The 18,042-nt window shown below is 39.3% G+C and overlaps 1 protein-coding gene and 1 pseudogene across 2 annotated transcripts in view; both read right to left on the reverse strand.

The window, feature by feature from the left end:
- Positions 1–1,094: 1,094 nt before the first annotated feature.
- On the reverse strand, positions 1,095–5,078 carry LOC145492161 (uncharacterized). Its single transcript, XM_081471503.1, has 4 exons — positions 4,440–5,078; positions 4,113–4,265; positions 3,147–3,299; positions 1,095–2,877 (listed from the first exon to the last, which is right to left on the reverse strand). Exons 1-4 carry the CDS (start codon positions 4,789–4,791, stop codon positions 2,318–2,320), a joined length of 1,218 nt encoding a protein of 405 aa, XP_081327629.1. The 5' UTR covers positions 4,792–5,078; the 3' UTR covers positions 1,095–2,317.
- Positions 5,079–15,439: 10,361 nt separating this feature from the next.
- Positions 15,440–18,042, reverse strand: part of LOC145493476 (uncharacterized) — a 50,092-nt pseudogene continuing 47,489 nt past the window's right edge. The window contains exons 7-8 of the transcript XR_014050131.1: positions 17,465–17,732; positions 15,440–16,460 (exon numbers count right to left, since the gene is read on the reverse strand). The product of XR_014050131.1 is annotated as an uncharacterized LOC145493476 (transcript). The remainder of the gene's footprint in view (positions 16,461–17,464; positions 17,733–18,042) is intronic.

Genomic DNA, 18,042 nt, shown 5'->3' on the forward strand with positions numbered 1-18,042 from the left:
CTTTTTATTCATAGCTTGTATTATATGCTGAGATGGAATAAACGGGACGATGGCTTGGCTGGCCAACGCACCCAATTTAATCACTGTCTAGTGTGTCCGGATGTGTAGTGGAGGCAAAATAATGGTTTTGCATTACTACACTACACTGCTTCGTCTGTTTTATCTCATCAGAAGTAAAACCAATACAGGTCGTGACTCGTTTGCACGCGTTTTCCCGCGCTTTACGTCAGTTACGTAATTACTTCGAATTTTGATTAGTTCACTGCAGGGCTGTACTTAGTAAGAGGCAAACAGTCTGTTGTTTTTGTGTTTGTTTTTTATGGTCATCAGAAAGACCCTAAATACCTAGGAAGAGAATTTAACCGTGGACATTGCCTCAATCATATTTTTTCTGGCTACGGCCCTGCACTGTATTGCCTTTGTCATTTGTGACTTGCTAGGGTGATTACCTTAGTCTTGAGTTACGACACTCGATATTGGAAACCGCCCTATCAACTAGTTATACTGTTTATAGCAGCCTAGATTTAGAATGGCTTTTGATTTAAGTATACGAACACAATGGGACTTTTGATATTTGCTTATGAGGTCTTTGTGGGTACAGTCAATTATTCATTTCTTCTTTATTTTCAAGCATGCTTCTGGAATTTGACACAACAGGATCCTGCAAAGGAGTTTTTGGAAAATTAGCAAATTCGTAGCGTAGTATTGATCCGTCAAAGCATAACTGCTGGACAGTGCCGGAAACTGTTGCCAGCCGGATCGGATTCCATAAGGATAAAATTCACTGCAAATGTAATGTTTTTCGGTTTATTTTGGAATGCGGTATACGCGGGCCGATTATATTGCCTCGTCTAAATTTGGTTTTGTAATCTTCCAGATGAGAATGGATCAGTTCAGCAGATTTGGAATTTGAGATGGACTGTTATGTGTTTAAAAAACGTGTGTTTCCATGAGATGTTCTTCAAACGACTCAGTTAAGTTCAGGAAAGAAGAGATTTCCGCATTTATATATATTTAAAACCTACTTTATTTGGTTTTACTAAAGCAAGATAAAAAGCAAAAATGGTACACGACTTATCAGGAGCTCAAATACTAGTCTCTATATTAAGCACATAGTATTGATTTCCTTCATTCTATTACACCATGTACACATCTCTTCTCTTAAGAATTCTGTGTTCTGTCAACATCTATAAAAACCTTACAATAACTGGAGAGAAACTAAAAAGCTTACTTTAGTTTGCAGACTCTAATGTACATTATTTTTCTGTCCGTCTATCTACTGTATATATATTTTCTTGAAAAACTGTAAATGCATGAGTAAATAAAGTTGGTGTTGTTGTTATTGTAAATCTATTTTATTGTCCTGTCTCGAGCATCTAATTCGTGATTGGCGACAAGAACTTGCGAGTCGAGGTCTTTCATCTCCATTTCTTCCCGGTCCTTTTTGTAACAATTAAATAATTTAAAGTCTACTTTCTGAAATACAGTAAGTACTAGTAGTTATATTAGACAGGCCTATGGACCAATGATATTTATTGAAATTTTGTAGTTAATTTGCTCATCTCTCGTCGTAGGTCTACGCTTAATCCTCTTTGCTTTCTGTTATTGCAACTAAACAAATTTACGCCAGCTCTTTTATGCATGCGTCTTTTTTTTATTCGGTCAAAGTAGCTGTGGATTCACGAGAGGTAGCCATCTCCCCCATTGGGGTACCCCCCTAAATAGAGTATACAGGGAGACTCCGCTTCGTAAGGGTCCTTTTCCAGGCCGGAGGTATATAAAGCGGTGGGGTTTTCTCGATTTAAAGTATAGACAGGTATAGGTAGGTATTCAAAAGGGCCTTTCAAAATATTGTGAACAGGTATACTAGTGACGAGGAAGAGCGCAGACCTTTTTTTTTGGTTGAAATGGACGACTTGGGTTTTTCTTTTAGGGTTGAAATAATCTAGTGGACCCTTGTTGGGTAGAAAGATTTCTGCAGGTCAGTAAAATGGTCGGCATGGAAGGTACAAGGGAGGGTTACCTTTTCTGTTAAAAATGGTTTAAAAATGTTTGGAGGTGACGGGGGCGGGGGTATCATCCCATTATAACATTAAGTCGAGTACAACCTCTTGGGTAGCCGGATAGATCCTTAGACTCCGGAGTACCACACAGAATGCTATGAAGAAAGTTAAGGCTGGAGTCAATTCCCAAAACTTACTTTAGCACGTGCAATGTCTGTCCAACTTTGCAAGTAAAGCATTCTAGCACTATAAACTTATTCCAGTTGAATTAACTAGAACTCCACAACATGTGAAGTGCAGTGCAATTGGTTCTTTTAACGAACAAAAACTTTCCAGAAATCACCAGACGATACATTAACATTATTGTCATCGCATTCCAATCTCCCTTCACCCTGATACAAATGCCAATGGTATAAACTGACCACAAAAGCAACGTGATTGTATAATCTCCCATGAATCCCGTACGAAGGGCCCCATTTACCAATCTTAAAAACACTATTTTCCGACGGTGTGGCCCAACCATCGGCTCCCCACTCATGACAGCGTTTGGCCATCTCCGAGTCGTCATCATCCATCGTTACAAACGAGCCACAGGCGTAGGGCTGGACATTTGACTGACCGCTAAAGTACTGGACCACAGCTTCCCCAGAGCTGTTAGTGACCGTGGCCACGTGGAACGTACGTCCCCCTTGCTTACTGCAGTGGAATCGCAGTTGACTGAAAGACAGGTGTGTTCTCAGTTCGAGCATTGCGCTGTCTGTAAGAAACGTGTTATTGTTATCACAGCTGCTTATTCCGTGGTATGATGTCTCAAATGACAACGGGAAGGGAGATGAGCCGTCAATCACAACGTTAGAGACAAGAAGCCAGCCTCCTGAAATCAAGAAACAATCAGTGTTTATTTGACGAACGAAACGTTTCATGGTCTTCAATAAGGCTGAAGAATTCATTTTATACGAAAACTCATTCTAAATTAAAACTTTAGCAGTAAGTCATACTCTAGGTATTGGACTGGAATTAGCTTGCAACTGACGCTAATACGAGGGATTCTTGCCAAATGCAAATCTAAAATACTGTACTCGTTTGTTTCAAAGGAAAGATATTTAATTGCCTTTTCTATTCTGAAAATTATCCATTACTTACCACCGTCAGTTGTCATGTCACAGTAGACTTTTAAAGGGTTTCCGTTCTTCTCGGGGTCGATCCAGTACTCCCCGTCTCCTTTGGAGTACCCAGAGTTCTGGATGTGCTTACAAGAGCCACTCGGACGATACGAATACCAGCCTAAAGGTAAGACTATAAAAAAGCAAGATGCTTTTCATTCTAATCTGTTTGAAGTACTGAGGAACCAGTAGTAATAAAACTAAGGCGGCTGACAACAGTTTCCAGCACCTTCCTAGACCTAGATTTTGATGGGTCATTATAACCGCTCTTTATCAGTGATGAACATATTGTTATCATTTTGCTGACAAAATTTGTTGCCATAGCAACAGTATGACCTGCTAAAAACATCCTTAAGGGTAGTTTTAATTGGTAATAACTCGAAAGCGAGCTCGGTGACCTCTCATTTTTTATTATCTTATTATGATTTACATGATAAGATGCAACTTTTGGCAAAGTTAACTGAGTCTACTAAGAAGTTCAGAGCCATCTTAAATTTTTGAAAATTTATGGTGGCCCTGAACCCATTAGACAATATAAACTTTGTAAAAAGTTACATCTTATCATGCAAATCAAAATAAGATAATGAAAAATGGGGACCACCGAACTCTGTTTTGACTTATGGGCACTTGAAGCTGAATCTAAGGGTGCTTTTACAGGTTATACTGTTGCTATGGTAACGTATTGTTAACTCTATTGGTTCACCAGTGGCTAAGCATTTACGTGATACCAATGTTGTATTATCACTTGATCTACAAAGGTAGTATTCATCTGTCAAAGTATAGCTGTTGGAAAAGTGCTCAAAAACTGTTGCCAGCCTCCTTATGTGGAAAATTCTTTAAGGGGGAATACGATTGCGGTCTTACATTCATAACTGGCTAAGTAGAGGGCCCTGTTCTTGTTTGTTTAAAAGCAACTTAGATATGGCCTTTTTTATTCATTACTTACCACCCTCAGTTGTCATGTCACAGTAAAGGTTTAAAGGATTTCCGTTCTTCTCGAGGTCCAACCAGTAATTACCGCTGACCACTGCTTTTCCTTCACTCGCCTTGATCTCTTTACAGGAATCTGCAGGAAGCTCCGGAATGGAACCAAGGGAAACTGGATTTGAAAGGAACAATCCCATTAAAATCCCGTTGCAATTTTATGTCTGCAAGAGGAAGTAAGATTGATCGAGTTCTGCCAAATAGTTTAACGGTAGCAGCAAAAATCGCTCAACACTTCTCAATCAGCACCGTCAACATCTTATCTAATTTTTACAACTTAATTGTTTACCACGTTTTGGAGCGCTGGTTATGTAATATCTGTCGCTGTTCTTGACAAAGTCTTCTGGTCTAGCCTCCTTGGTCCTGTTGTTCAACTCACATATGTCTTTGAACATGACGTAGTTATAGCTTTGACATCTGACATCAGAGAGGCATGCCTCTCTGCAGTCGAGCGAAAGTGGCCGAGCTTTAAGCGTCTTAAAGGTGTGGCCCCGAAGCATCATTTGGAAGACTGAATAGGTGTCAATCCCGCATTGCTGACTGGAAATGTTGTTGAACATTACAGACACCATCAACAGTAGCGTGATCACGAAACTCATTTGGTGAATCATTTTTGCCACACAAGGTTTCTGCAAGATCATGTGATCATTCTCTTTAGTTGACTATCATCTTCTGCAAAATAACAATTTTGATAACGAATAAACAACATAATCTGGTCGCAGAACCAGGGTGAGAGGGAATCGGGCTTGTTTGACTCCCTTATATATGGAACTAATATTTATAATCAGTGTAAACTTGCCTCAGTCGATTTGAACGCAGGACTACCGACCCAAAAACACCTAGTAATGGCAAGTTGGAGGATTTTAAAGGAGCTATGTCACGCTTTGCGAATCTTATAAAGTTTAGCCTAAATATTTCAAGTTCGTCGTTTGCAATCGTATCAATCTTCTCCATCTTTACCATCTCTGTTTCTTCATGATTAATTCCCTCTTTGGTGTTTTCTCTCGCAGTAAACTACAATTTAAAGGTTTTTTTCAACTTAAAGATAATTTTGCATGTGAATACGAAAATATCGTGATTGAGCTACTTTAAAAGACCACCGGATTAACAGACTTTTCGGCCAAATCTGCCTCTTTAAGATAAAGCTTGTGTCTCTGAATTGTGCTAAGAGGTATTCCTAAAAATCCCCAGTCACTTATTAAACATTTTCCATCCAGTAACGTTTCAGATATTTTCGTGATGTTTCGCTGTTAGCAATAATAATTGCAATCCGTTGTTTTTCATAAAAATAAAATTTTGTTTGGAATACGCCATTCATCCATGTATAAACGAAATCTTATACCCGTAGTTATTGGGTCAGTAAATGAGTTTTTTTCGGGCGGGTTTACTGAAATGCTCTGTTCATGCATTTACAGTTTAGAGGGATGAGTATAATGTAACGAAATAACATAAAAATTTGGCATGAAAATTTCTTGAATCTGAAGTGATGATCCATCTCCGCCGACTCATACAAGGAAAGAAAACATTTTTACACCATTAATAGCTGTTCAGGGTTTCTTTGCTTAACGAAAAGATGACGTTCGTATGTATGAGACATATGAATACATTTCTTCGAGTTGCAACATGTGTTCTGTTTAATTAATGTACTTACGTGTTTACTGTTGTTATAAGTTGGTTTTATGACAACTTAACGATGAATTAACTCAACAAACTCAACCATCAAAAACTGTTCCACATTCAGTGAGTTCTCCATGTTAACTCACGCGGCCGCTCATGTGCGGGGCGGCCCGCAAAAGGTCAGGTGGAGCCAAATTTTTAGAAAATATGTTTTTGAGAAAATTTAGTTTCGGCATGCCAATACATTATTAAGAACATGGAAATAACAATAAGGACTTTGTTGATGAACGTTATGTCCGGTAATCGTTGATTTAGACAAAAAAAGAGAGTAACATCCATTGGCGTGTTGGCTGATAATGAACAAAAGTTAATTTATCCTTTTCCAATAGGAAACTGGAAAAGGCTCGGAAAACGCTGGAAGACGTGGAGGATAATTTTACATACCGTCCAAAATGCTAAAAAACCGCATCCCGCAGGTTCGGAGAATACCAAGTAAAATGTTTTCCACCCACACTAAGCTACACTAGGCCGGAGAATTACCGGTCATTTTGGATTTGTGTTCGAGAAAAGCTCGGGTGGGAAATTCACATACGTCGTGACCTCATCGTTTTCATAAAGCTCCGTTTCCAAAACATTTTCCGTCTACACGAAAACGAGAAGCTGGCGTTTTCAAATTCCTCGGGTTCGAAGAGCGTTTTCGAAAAGCTCTGTTTTCGTGACGGATAAGTGTGGACGGTAGACCTAACGTTAACCGTAGAAATAAAGCTGCGTTTTCAAATTCTCCGGCGTGGTGTGGACGCTGCCTCAGAAAACAATAGCGTCCGGGAAGGTTCTTGTTTTTACCAATTTGCTTCCCTCGCCGACTCGACTCTCGCGGCTTCGTCTTTGCTCGTGGTACAGTGTGTGAGAGCTGAATTGTTGTTACTAATTTTTATATTAGTCAAGTAGATAATTCAGTACTTCGGACTGATGGAAAAATCGTGTATAAATAAAGTTACCTGATTTTATCTTATCTTAGAGCCTGTTTGCAGGCTATGTCGCATTTTTCTTGAAATATGTGGAAAACACATGCCTGCTTTATTTGGTTTTGCTGCGGTAACTTTTATTAAGGTAAGATGAAAAGCAAAAATGACAAACGGGAGCTCAAGTATCATTAACAACTCGCGAGTCGAGGTCTTTCATCTCTATTTCCTCTCGACCTTTTCGCAACAAATGAAATAATTCAAGTACACTGTTTTGTAGCTAGATTCAGCTAACCTGACTAAAGTAACCTTTCAATGTTATCATTAGTTAAAGTGTAGTCAATCTTTCTACAGATCAACAACCAACTAAAAGAAACACTACCTCCTGCCCTTACCCAAGTTAATACGTGAGTATTCCGTTATTTTCTGTGTATGATCTCATAAGACGCGTCTTATAAGTAAAGATTTGTCTCAGCAGCAGGAACACTTACAATATCCCTTGTAAAGTGGTAGACTACTGATGATACTGGCCCTATTTTGAGTTGTAGTTAGGTCTTCCTGTTTACGCAATGTTTAAATATCTAAGTGATCCTTGTCAGTAGGCCTTGCAAGGGCCAGAACGTCTACTTTTGCATAATGAATTAGTTTCTTCACGTGCCACCTGCCTAGTCCTTTCCAGAAATATCACGTGAAATCGCCAAAATAGCTTGCCAAAAATTCTCAAAAAAAAAAAAAAAAAAAAAAAAAAATGTTGAATTTCACAACATTTTTTATGAACGTCTCGAAAAAGTCTTTAAATATCTCTTATTTTTGTTTTAAAAACAAACCAATCTTGAATCACTTAGGCCAAAGCTTTCAAACTTTTAAACTGTTGGTCCTCGGCCATCGAAGTTTGATTTAAAAATGTAAAACAAACAGCGGTGGTAAAACATTTTAAAAACATGCAGTTTATGAACTTGACGTTTCGTATGCTAGTCAACATACATTTTCAAAAGTATAACCGTTAAAAGTTTTGAATAGCTTTTCAAAAATTTTAACAGTTATACTTTTGAAAATTGCTGCTTTAGCGCTTTTAGTGTTATTGAATATTTATGTCAAGTTTACAGCATTAATAACAGAGAAATAACAATTAGGACTTTCTTGATGAACGTTATGTCAGGTAATCGTTGATTTAGACAGAAAAAAAGTAACATCCATTGGCGTGTTGGCTGATAATGAAGAAAAATTAATTATCCTTTTCCAATGGGAAACTGGAAAAGGCTCAAAAAACGTTGAAAGACTTGGAGGATAATTTTACATACCGTCCAAAATGCTAAAAAACCGCATCCTGCAGGTTCGGAGAATACCACGTAAAATGTTTTCTACCCACACTAAGCTACACTAGGGCGGAGAATTACTGGTCATTTTGAATTTGTGTTCGAGAAAAGCTTGGGTGGGAAATTCATATATCTCGTGACCTCATCGTTTTCTAAAAGCTCCGTTTCCAAAACATTTTCCGTCTACACGAAAGCGAAAAGCCGGGGTTTCCAAATTCCTCGAGTTTGAAGAGCGTTTTCGAAAAGCTCTGTTTTCGTGACGGATAAGTGTGGACGGTAGGCCTAACGTTAACCGTAGAAATAAAGCTGCGTTTTCAAATTCTCCGGCGCGGTGTGGACGCCGCCTCAGAAAACAATAGTGTCCGGGAAGGTTCTTGTTTTCACCAGCTCGCTTCCCTCGCCGACTCGACTCTCGCGGCTTCACCTTTGCTCGTGGTACAGTGTGGGAGAGCTGAATTGTTATTATTGATTTTTATTGTAGTTAAGTAGATAGTCAGTAACTTAATCGACTGATGGAAAAACCGTGTATGAATAAAGTTATCTTATTTTATCTTATCTTATCTTAGAGCCTGTTTGCAGGCTAGTGTCGCATTTTTCTTCAAATACTGTGTGGAAAACACATGCCTACTTTATTTGGTTTTGCTGCGGTACCTTTACTAAGGTAAGATGAAAAACAAATTAAATGACACGCGAGAGCTCAAATATCATGAAGAACCTGCGAGTCGAGGTCCTTCAACTCCATTTCTTCCCGACCTTTTTGCAACAACTTAAATCATCCAAGTACAATATCAATGTTTGTAGCTATATTCAGCTCACTTGACTAAAGGAACCTTTCAATATTATCATTATTGTAAAGTGTAATTAATCTTTCTACAGATCAACAGTCAACTCAAAGAAACACCTGCTCCTGCCCTTACTTAAGTTAAATGATAATTTGGCAGCTGAATATTCCGCTATTTTCTGTTTATGGTCGCATAAGACGCGTCTTATAAGTAGCATTTGTCCCAGTATCACGAATACTAACAATATCCCTTACAAAGTGGTAGACTGATGATAGTGGCCTTATTGTGAGTTGTACTTAGGTCTTGCTGTTTACGCAATGTTTAAATATTTAAGTGATGACTTCCAGGGGCTACAAACGTCATATTTTGCATAATGAATAAGGTTCTTCACGTTACACCTGTCTAGTCCTTTCCGAGGGCAAATATGCTAGTTTTAAGAACATCAAATTTCCAAAGGCAACCATCAGACCGATAGTTCCGAGACATAAACACTCTATTGTCTTTCTTGTTCACCGCTAAATTTTCTTCCGCGCGCCAGTTCAAAAATCATGTTGAATTATTTTCAACTTTTTTAGCCGTGAAAGCCAAATGTAAAATTTAACAAGGAAAATAAACAAAACCCACTTAATACAATTTCATTTGTTTATTTATTTTTTTTATAAGCTTGCTTCTTTACAGGAAATTTTTCATGGACGAATACTACATGTATCTATCCAGGTATTTTCCTCGGACTGGCACTATGGGCTGATATAGTGTCTCTCCGCTGATGAACACTATCGTGTAACGTGATCAGCTTAAACTAATAAGAATCGGAGAAAATTTAGTTGTGAACTATAATGGCTAATAGTTTGACGCATTAAGTTAGCGAGTTGTCAAATTCTTGACACCTTTGGAGGGGCTGTATATTCAGGTTCCATCCACACTACATCGGAGAAATTTGAATACGGAGGTTTCACTCTGAAAACGCATCAAATATTTTGCGTCCATACTACGCTGGATAAATTTAAAAACATAACAACTACTGGTCATTTTGGATTTGTGTTTGAGAAAAGCTCGGACAGGGAAATCACAGGATTATATCCTGACTTCATCGTTTTCAAAAAGCTCCGTTTTCTAAATGTTTCTTGTCCACACGAAAACGAAAAGCCGGCGTTTTCAAATTCCTCCCGTTTGAAGAATGTTTTCGAAAAACTCCGTTTTTGTGACGGATTAGCGTGGATTGTAGGCATAACCTTAGAGAAAAAAGCTACGTTTTCAAATCTCCGGCTTACTGTGAACGCTGACTTAGATAACAATAGCACGGCCGGGCAGGCTCTAATTTTCAATGGGTAGCTTCGCTCGTCGACTCGACTCTCGCGGCTTCGCCATTGCTCGTGCCGCTGTACGTTTGCAGGCTATCGTTGCACGTTTCTTCAGACACGGAGGAAAACACCTAAATACTTTATCTGGTTTCGCTGCGGTAACTTTTACTAAAGTAACCAGTTGCTCAAATAACATAAACAACCTTCGAGTCGAGGTCTATTCCTCGCGACCTTTTGTAACAAATTAATTAATTCAAAGACTACTTTCTGTAATAAAGTACACTGTTTGTAGCTACATTCTGCTATCCTGATTAAAGTTACCTTTCAATATTATCGTTATTTTAAAGTGCAGTTAATCTTTCCACAGATCAACAAGCAACTGAAAGAAACACCGCTTCCTGCTCTTACCTCAGTTAAATAATTATTTGGCTCCTGAATATTCCGTTATTTCTGTGTATGGTCGCATAGGACGCTTGTTTTAAGCGAGTATTTGTCTCAGCAGCGGGAATATCCCTTGTGAGTGAAGTGGTAGATGATACTGACCTTAATGTGAGTTGTCACTTAGGTCTTCCTGTTTACACAATGTTTAAATATCAATGATCATATCGCTCAGTTGTCAGTTGGACTTGGCCGAAGTCTAAAAACGTCTGATATCGCATATTGAAATAGGTTCTTCACCTGCCATCTGCCGCAACAGACGAAAAATTTTCAAATAAATTGTCAGTATTCAAAGAGCTAATTATACTGAGTACGAAGCTAGCTATTGTAGCTGCATTCAAAGATGGTATTTAGTATGACCACTTATCTATATATGTAGGAAGAAACGTATAGACCACTGAATATTTTTGAATTTTACTCATTACATTTTGTATCATACAGTTGAGTATATCCACGACGAGCTTAAGGTTACTGTAGACCTTCAGGGGTGCCTTTCGGGAACATCTTTCTGTGTGCGCTGCTTTAACGAAAACCTCGCTAAACTATATATCATTGTAAAGCTAATAAACTGTAGAATCCGAAAATAACAATATATTTTGCCAGTTTTGCCTCGGTAGGGAAGTGCAAGGGGAGGCGCGGTGGCCTCATGGTTAGTGCGCTCGTCTCCGGATCGAGCGGTCCGGGTTCGAGCCCTGGCCGGGGACATTGTGTTGTGTTCTTGGGCAAGACACTTTACTCTCACAGTGCCTCTCTCCACTCAGGTGTATAAATGGGTACCGGCAAACTTAATGCTGGGGGTAACCCTGCGATGGACTAGCATCCCATCCAGGGGGGAGTAGAAATACTCCTAGTCGCTTCATGCTACAGAAACCGGGATAAGCTCCGGCCTGATGGGCCACTTGGCTCGCATACAGACTTTACCTACCTACTTAGGGAAGTGCAAGCCTTTAAATGCAAAAATGACCGTGCCTGCTAAACTGAATTACCAGCCTTTGTGTTACAGCGGATATCCAAACTGACTGGACTTTATCACTCAGAAGATGATGGGCTAACAATTTTTCGATATTTCTATTGGCTGAGCAGAAAATCCCTTTTAAACTTAGACAGTCGAAAATTTTCTGTCTGCTGTTACTCAATGAGACACCACAAAAAAAAAAAAAAAAAGAAAAAAAAGAAATCGATTTCGTAAAAGCCTCACAAACTTTGGTTCGCGAATATCTGACGAACGTTTGTGGCCAAGTTTCGTTAAAATCCGATAAATCTGCATACCCTATTAACCCATTTGAATAGAGGTAATAAACGTCGAGTTTCTACCCAAGAAGACAAAGAGCAGATTAATGCGAGAGAAAATTAATTGTTCTACCCACGAGGGCACAGAGCAGATTAATGCCAGAGAAAATTAACTGTACCATCGGGTATATTCTATCCAAGAAGGTTCAGAGCAGATTAATGCGAGAAAAAGTTAACTGCACCTCCGGGTATATTCTACCCAAGAAGGTACAGAACAAATTATTGCGAGAGAAAATTAACTGTACCTTCGGGTATATTCTACCCACGAGGGCACAGAGCAGATTATTTCGAGAGAAAATTAACTCTACCTTCGGGTATATTCTACCCACGAGGGCACAGAGCAGATTAAATCGAGAGAAAATTAACTGTACCCTCGGGTATATTCTACGCACCAGGGCACAGAGCAGATCTAACGCGAGAGAGAATTGACTGTACCCTTTGGGTATATACGTGAATGAAGAAAGTAGTCACGCAAGAGTGAGGAAGCACGGAAATTTTTCTTTTCGCGCTTTCAAACCAGGCGGGCTATGAAAATAGAGGGGCTGATTGTAGCTTAACTAGAACTCGATTTTACAAACCTGTGAGCATAATCTATCTTGCTTTCATGCCAGCGCCATCGGCGAAGCTCTTAGCTATATTTACCAATCGGCTCTCGTGAAGCAAGAGATTTTACTCGCTGAGAATTACCACTTGCTTTCCGAGGTTCAATGCATGGATAACAGTAGAAGAGATCGATCGTCTAACACAACACAATAATGATCGCGCCTAAATGATACGAACTCAAATACATTATGCATTCTTCCCACGTGCTTCAGTGAAACACCAATGAAAAATTAATTTGGTAACTCTTAACTTATTACTCTTCAACACCAATCAAATCTACATGCACATAATACCACGTTTAAGATTTGGCCGACGAGGGAGACGAAATAGGCACAAGCATAAAAGGTTTTTAATACTTGCGAATGGTAAATCTGGAAAACGATTTAGATGTTTATTCTGTCGTGTACCGGCATCTGTCTTATGTGCAATTAACATTTTACAGCAGGATATCATTCCACTTAACACCTCCCGTGTTACCTAGCCTCAAGATCGGCATAAATTAGACCTTCTGTGAATACACGCTGCGAATTCCTGAAACGCTTTAAGCTCCTCATAAGTTTGGCGCAACTGACTGTCAACATTTCGTAAGATGATATGGGTTAATTCAATGTTGAGTAATAATATGCACTATGTGACCATTCGAATGAAGGATATCGAGCAGAACGTGAGCAGCGCTGGGGCGGATCCAGGATTTGGTGAAGGAGAATTAGGGGTGGCGAAGGGTAAATGCGAGACTTTGCGAGACGGCGAGACGAGTTTTTCTTTGCGAGCCCCGGCCGAGACATTTTGACTCTTTAGATTACGAGACCGAGACTTCAAAGCGCTTTGAGTGCGAGCGCGAGACGTTCAGACTCTTAAAATTCGAGCCCCAGATTTAGTTGAGAGCAAGAATGAGCTTGTACAGCCTTAAGCCAGCTTCTTGGGACTGACTGGAACTGGAAATTCGATTGTAACACACGACGTTATGATATCCTGGAGAAAAAATAACTGTTTTTCTGGCGCCAAAACGGACGTTGCGGTAGGTTTTGTACCTTTTTGTGGAATTAAGACAATTTAGGAGAAGTTAGGATAACTTTTTCTCGGAAAAATTTGTAAGTTGCCTCATTGAAATTCAATATCAAGTGAAGCTGGAAGACGCCATTTATAAAAACAAATAATGGAACGCATTTTGGACTTCGAGACCCTTAGCCTTGATAAAAATCGAGACTCCGAGACAGCTTCGTAGAAAAATCGAGACTGCGAGACGCACAAAACCGCTAAAAAAGGAGACTGCGAGACCCGTGAAATTCGCCTAAAATTTTACGAGATCCAGAGTTTTTGAAGGACCATTCGCCACCCATAGAACTGTTCACCTAAGGTGGAAACTTCTATTAAGGGATCCGAGGCATGCTTCACCCCCACTTCCCCACCCCTCGGAGACTCATTTAGGTTCTCGAAAACGTAATTTCCAGCATTTTGAGGGATGATTGTTGGTTCTTTAATATCTTTGAAATCATCTCTACTACGCTTGGATATTTACAGTAATGCTTAACTTCCTGATGACGTACGTACTAGCGGTCCGAAAAAACGTACGATTTACTTGCTGTTGTCTTTTCAACAAAACTCTGACGGACTTCAAAGTAAACACTGAGTGAACTGACTTGAGAAAAGTCGTTTTCCTTGGGCTTTCGTGCGCGCTGGTAGTCGAAATCTTTGTGACGATTGCACAACTCACTGATGAGCTAATTAACAAAGGACACAAAGAGGCTAATCTTCTGGCCTAAGCCACGACGCCTAACCTGTAATATCTCTCGAAAGAAAAACTGTCACTTTTGGTACCATGTGGAATTTGACAGGAGCATGAATCACGTGTTATTTTACCAAATAGACAAATAAAAAAAGGAAGTACTTAGATAAAACGAATTTTAGATTCAGGAAACTGACTCACGTCCATCAATATTATTTTTGCTTTTTTCAAGTAAGTCTTCTTTTTTTTTTTTCAGAAGATTAAATATAATATTTGTAGCGATGATTGCCCACAAGGGTTCTGGTCGGAAAGATCCAAAAACAGCACGCATTTAAGGAATTTTTCATCTCCTTTAGGGGGTTCGACCGAATCACCCGAACCACCCCTGGATCCACCCCAGCAGCGCTCTCTTGTTGCAATTTCAAGAACTTTTTTAAACTCATTTTTAATACTCCATTACCTTTACCTACTCCTTACAATACAATTCAAAACAATACTTTATTTAGACACGTCACGTCTAAGAGGTGTATAAGCTCGTTCAAAATACCTACGTGTATTCCTAAAATACAAAGATTTACGTAATTTACAAGTTATAAAATCTAAAATATTAAAAATTTCCTATTATCTGATTCACATCTAATTAATTAACTAAAACGTCAACACGAAGAATTAAATATATACAGTGAAATTTAAAATCCTAACAAAATAACGGTGGAACAAAATGAACAAAAAATTAAAGGTCTATTGTTCTTAGTTTACTCTTAAAGTGGGCAACGTCAACACTAAGAATTAAATATATACAGTGATATTTAAAATCCTAACAGAATCACGGTGGAATAAAATGAGCAAAAAATTAAAAATCTATTGTTCTTAGTTTACTCTTAAAATGGGTAACATCGAGGGCCGTGTTTCACATTTGAAGGCAGACTGTTCCAGAGCTAGCTTCGTATTGATGTAAGTAAATGACATCTTCATTAAGTTTAGGTTAAATTAAGGCGCACATAAATCAACGCCATTACCTCTAAGATTACATCGCGTTTCTCTGACGCTAAGAAAGTCTTTACGCGATGGCCGAACATTCTTCTGAACATAAACTGTCGGCTAAGAAATGACTTAATATTTTACCCGGTAGTTGAGATCCAAGATCTCTAAAGTTTACTGATAGCTTGTGTAGTGGCCAACTACTCTGAGCCAAGCCAATAACTCGCACTCATTTACGTTAATACCAATTGATTTACAAAACTAAACATCTGGATATCTGAACTATACGCTGCAACGAAAGAACAATATGTTCCCATAAAAACTTGGTGTACAATTGAAATAAGAGCAAAAAACCGACCAAAGTTACGCTTACAACTTTTTGTGCCTGAATTCCGATGATGGCGGCACACACCTAGAAAACCTGACGCTCATATGGGGAGAGGAAATGCGCCTGTGTAATCTGTAGATCTGAAGTCAAGGTAACAACTACTTTATAAACATTTAATATATCTACGTGTTGGAAATGCCGTTTGTATCTCAATAGCATTCTGTTAAAAGAAATTTTAAAACACTGTTTCGGTCAGCATTATTACAAAAAATTGCCAATTTACTGTTCTGTTTTTTCACTGAGTTGAAAATGTACATTTCCGTCTTCCGTCGCAGCAGAAAATGTTACAGACGCTTGCCGTGGCGTATTTCGTCTTGGTGCTGGTCGTGGCTTCGCGGCTGGTTGTGGCTTGGAGGCTACGCGTGGTTTTGAGACTGGTCGTGGCCTTGAAGGGGCAGTGTTTGACTCAGCAGCAGGTAATTCATGTGCAGGGGAACTGTGGAGCGTCGTTTCTGATGAAGAATGAAGTGGTGATGCACTGGTGCCCATGTCGTTGGTATGCTTTTCCTTTAGAAGCCTTTGCAATTTATCAAGCGCTATCCAGCTCTCCTTAGCAGTTAGCCGGTGCTGTGGCTCCTTGACCCAACACGCCGCCATTACACAACTCCACAATCCCCAAGGTTGGTGTGTACCGTCTATCTGGCTAGGGCGCAGTCCCCCTCTTATATCATTCATAAGCTGCAACTGAGATCGGCTCACCAGGTCGACATGAAATGCTGTCATGGCATACCACATTTCCCAAAGTATGATGCCAAAACTATACATGTCAGCCTTGCTGTCGTAGACATGGCAATCCAAGACTTCGGGTGCAAGGTAAAGTTGAGTACCGCAGAATGTACCTGATATATCTCTTTCACGCTTCGCTACGCCAACATCGGTCATTTTCACTTGATTCTTATCTGTCAACTTGATAAAGCAACAAAGACAACGGGGGAGTCAGTGTAGTTCCCCTATCGATATGCCACCGTTATGCTTGTAATTTCACTCCGAGTAGCAGCTGGTATATTGCTACCAAATTATATATATATATATATCTCCGCTATTAACCAAGCGCTAAGTGCAACGAAAACGTTTTAACAATCTCATAACCGAAAACGTCTGGAGAAAAACACTGGTATACTAGCTCAAATACGTTTGCTGGCACGCCGGTGACTCGTGCAAGGATATTTTACATCTTACACGGATATCTCAATATATTATCAAAGCCCTGAATGCAGCGAAACACTGTCCCAGGCATCGACCGACGGCAGATGGCTCGATATATATTTGAAGTGCAAATTGAAACAAATAAGCTTTCAAAACTTGTTGGTAAGCTTCGGCTGCATATACCCATGGCGAGACCAAACGGTGTTGAAAAAGGTAAAATTAGGTATTTATCGTGCGCCCAGTTTCGGCCAAGTGACTGTGATATCGTATGGCCATATCAGGTCAGTGCACAAACATAAACATAAAAAAATACATACGTTTATTGTAACCCCCAATCTGGGCTTTTCAGTCACAAAATTTCACTACAAAATTATAAATTAACAAAAAAAAAAAAAAAAAAAAAAAAAAATACAAAAATGCAGAAAAGCCAAAAATGTACTAGAACTACAATACACTGGAGCTATATAGAAATAATTAAAATTAAATAAAGTCAAAATTTTTCCCATGCAGATTTTTCCAACTTAGAAGCGCAACAGTAGACGGCGGAGAGATTATTCCTTAATTTGCATCCGCGGTAAGAAAATGAACATTGCCCAGAGGACAAACGACATCAGGCGATATTCAGAAGATTACATGATTACAGGATATCAGGACAGTGGACACGGCTTCTGATTGGCTAATTTCAAATTTGGGTTGAGTCAACTATCTATATGGAGTAGAATTTTCCAAGGGCTATGCGAGTCATGGGCGAGAGTTTTACTTACCAATAAATTGTCCAGTTTTAGGTCTCGGTGGACAAATGTTTGGTCATGAACATAGCACAACGCATCAAGAATTTGGATAGCCCAGAGCAGTACATTTGTCCTTACAGCTGCGTCTTCTGAGCGCGCAGGGGCATTCTCAGGATGAGACATGATGTGAGTTTTAAGGGAGCACTCACAGAGCTCTAAGATGACCATGACTTTGGTTCCAGACAATGACTGTTGAAGATTGGTTCCAAAGAACTCTACAATGTTTGGGTGACGCAATTCTCTGAGAGAAAGATGACATATATAGAAATAAGCTATTTCGATACAAAGTTGAACTTTATTTAAAATAGTCGCTACCTGCGATCAGGAAATATCGTATCTGCATTATTTTTCTCTGGAAGATCCGTTATCTTTGACAAGCAGACAATAATAAAGCTTAATTGATATTGTGCAAATGGTGATGACTTACGAATTACCTTTCTCCAGACTGAAAGAAAATTGCCATAATCCCCTTAAAATGATTCGGTTGCTCTAAAATGCAAGTAGAGAGGAGGAGACCGGTCGAGGAAATGCCTCAAATAACTACAAAGCTG

The sequence above is a fragment of the Orbicella franksi genome, chromosome 7 (assembly GCF_964199315.1).
Source record: "Orbicella franksi chromosome 7, jaOrbFran1.1, whole genome shotgun sequence".
Taxonomy (NCBI): Eukaryota; Metazoa; Cnidaria; class Anthozoa; order Scleractinia; family Merulinidae; genus Orbicella; species Orbicella franksi.

Excerpts from the sequence above, each read along its gene's own strand:
- LOC145492161 (XM_081471503.1), bottom strand. The coding sequence starts at position 4,791 with ATGATCTTGCAGAAACCTTGTGTGGCAAAAATGATTCACCAAATGAGT. Across the intron at positions 4,266-4,439 it reads AACCAGCGCTCCAAAACGTG|TTTCCCTTGGTTCCATTCCG; the intron begins GTAAACAATTAA and ends TTTCAAATCCAG. Across the intron at positions 2,878-3,146 it reads TGACATGACAACTGACGGTG|GAGGCTGGCTTCTTGTCTCT; the intron begins GTAAGTAATGGA and ends TCTTGATTTCAG.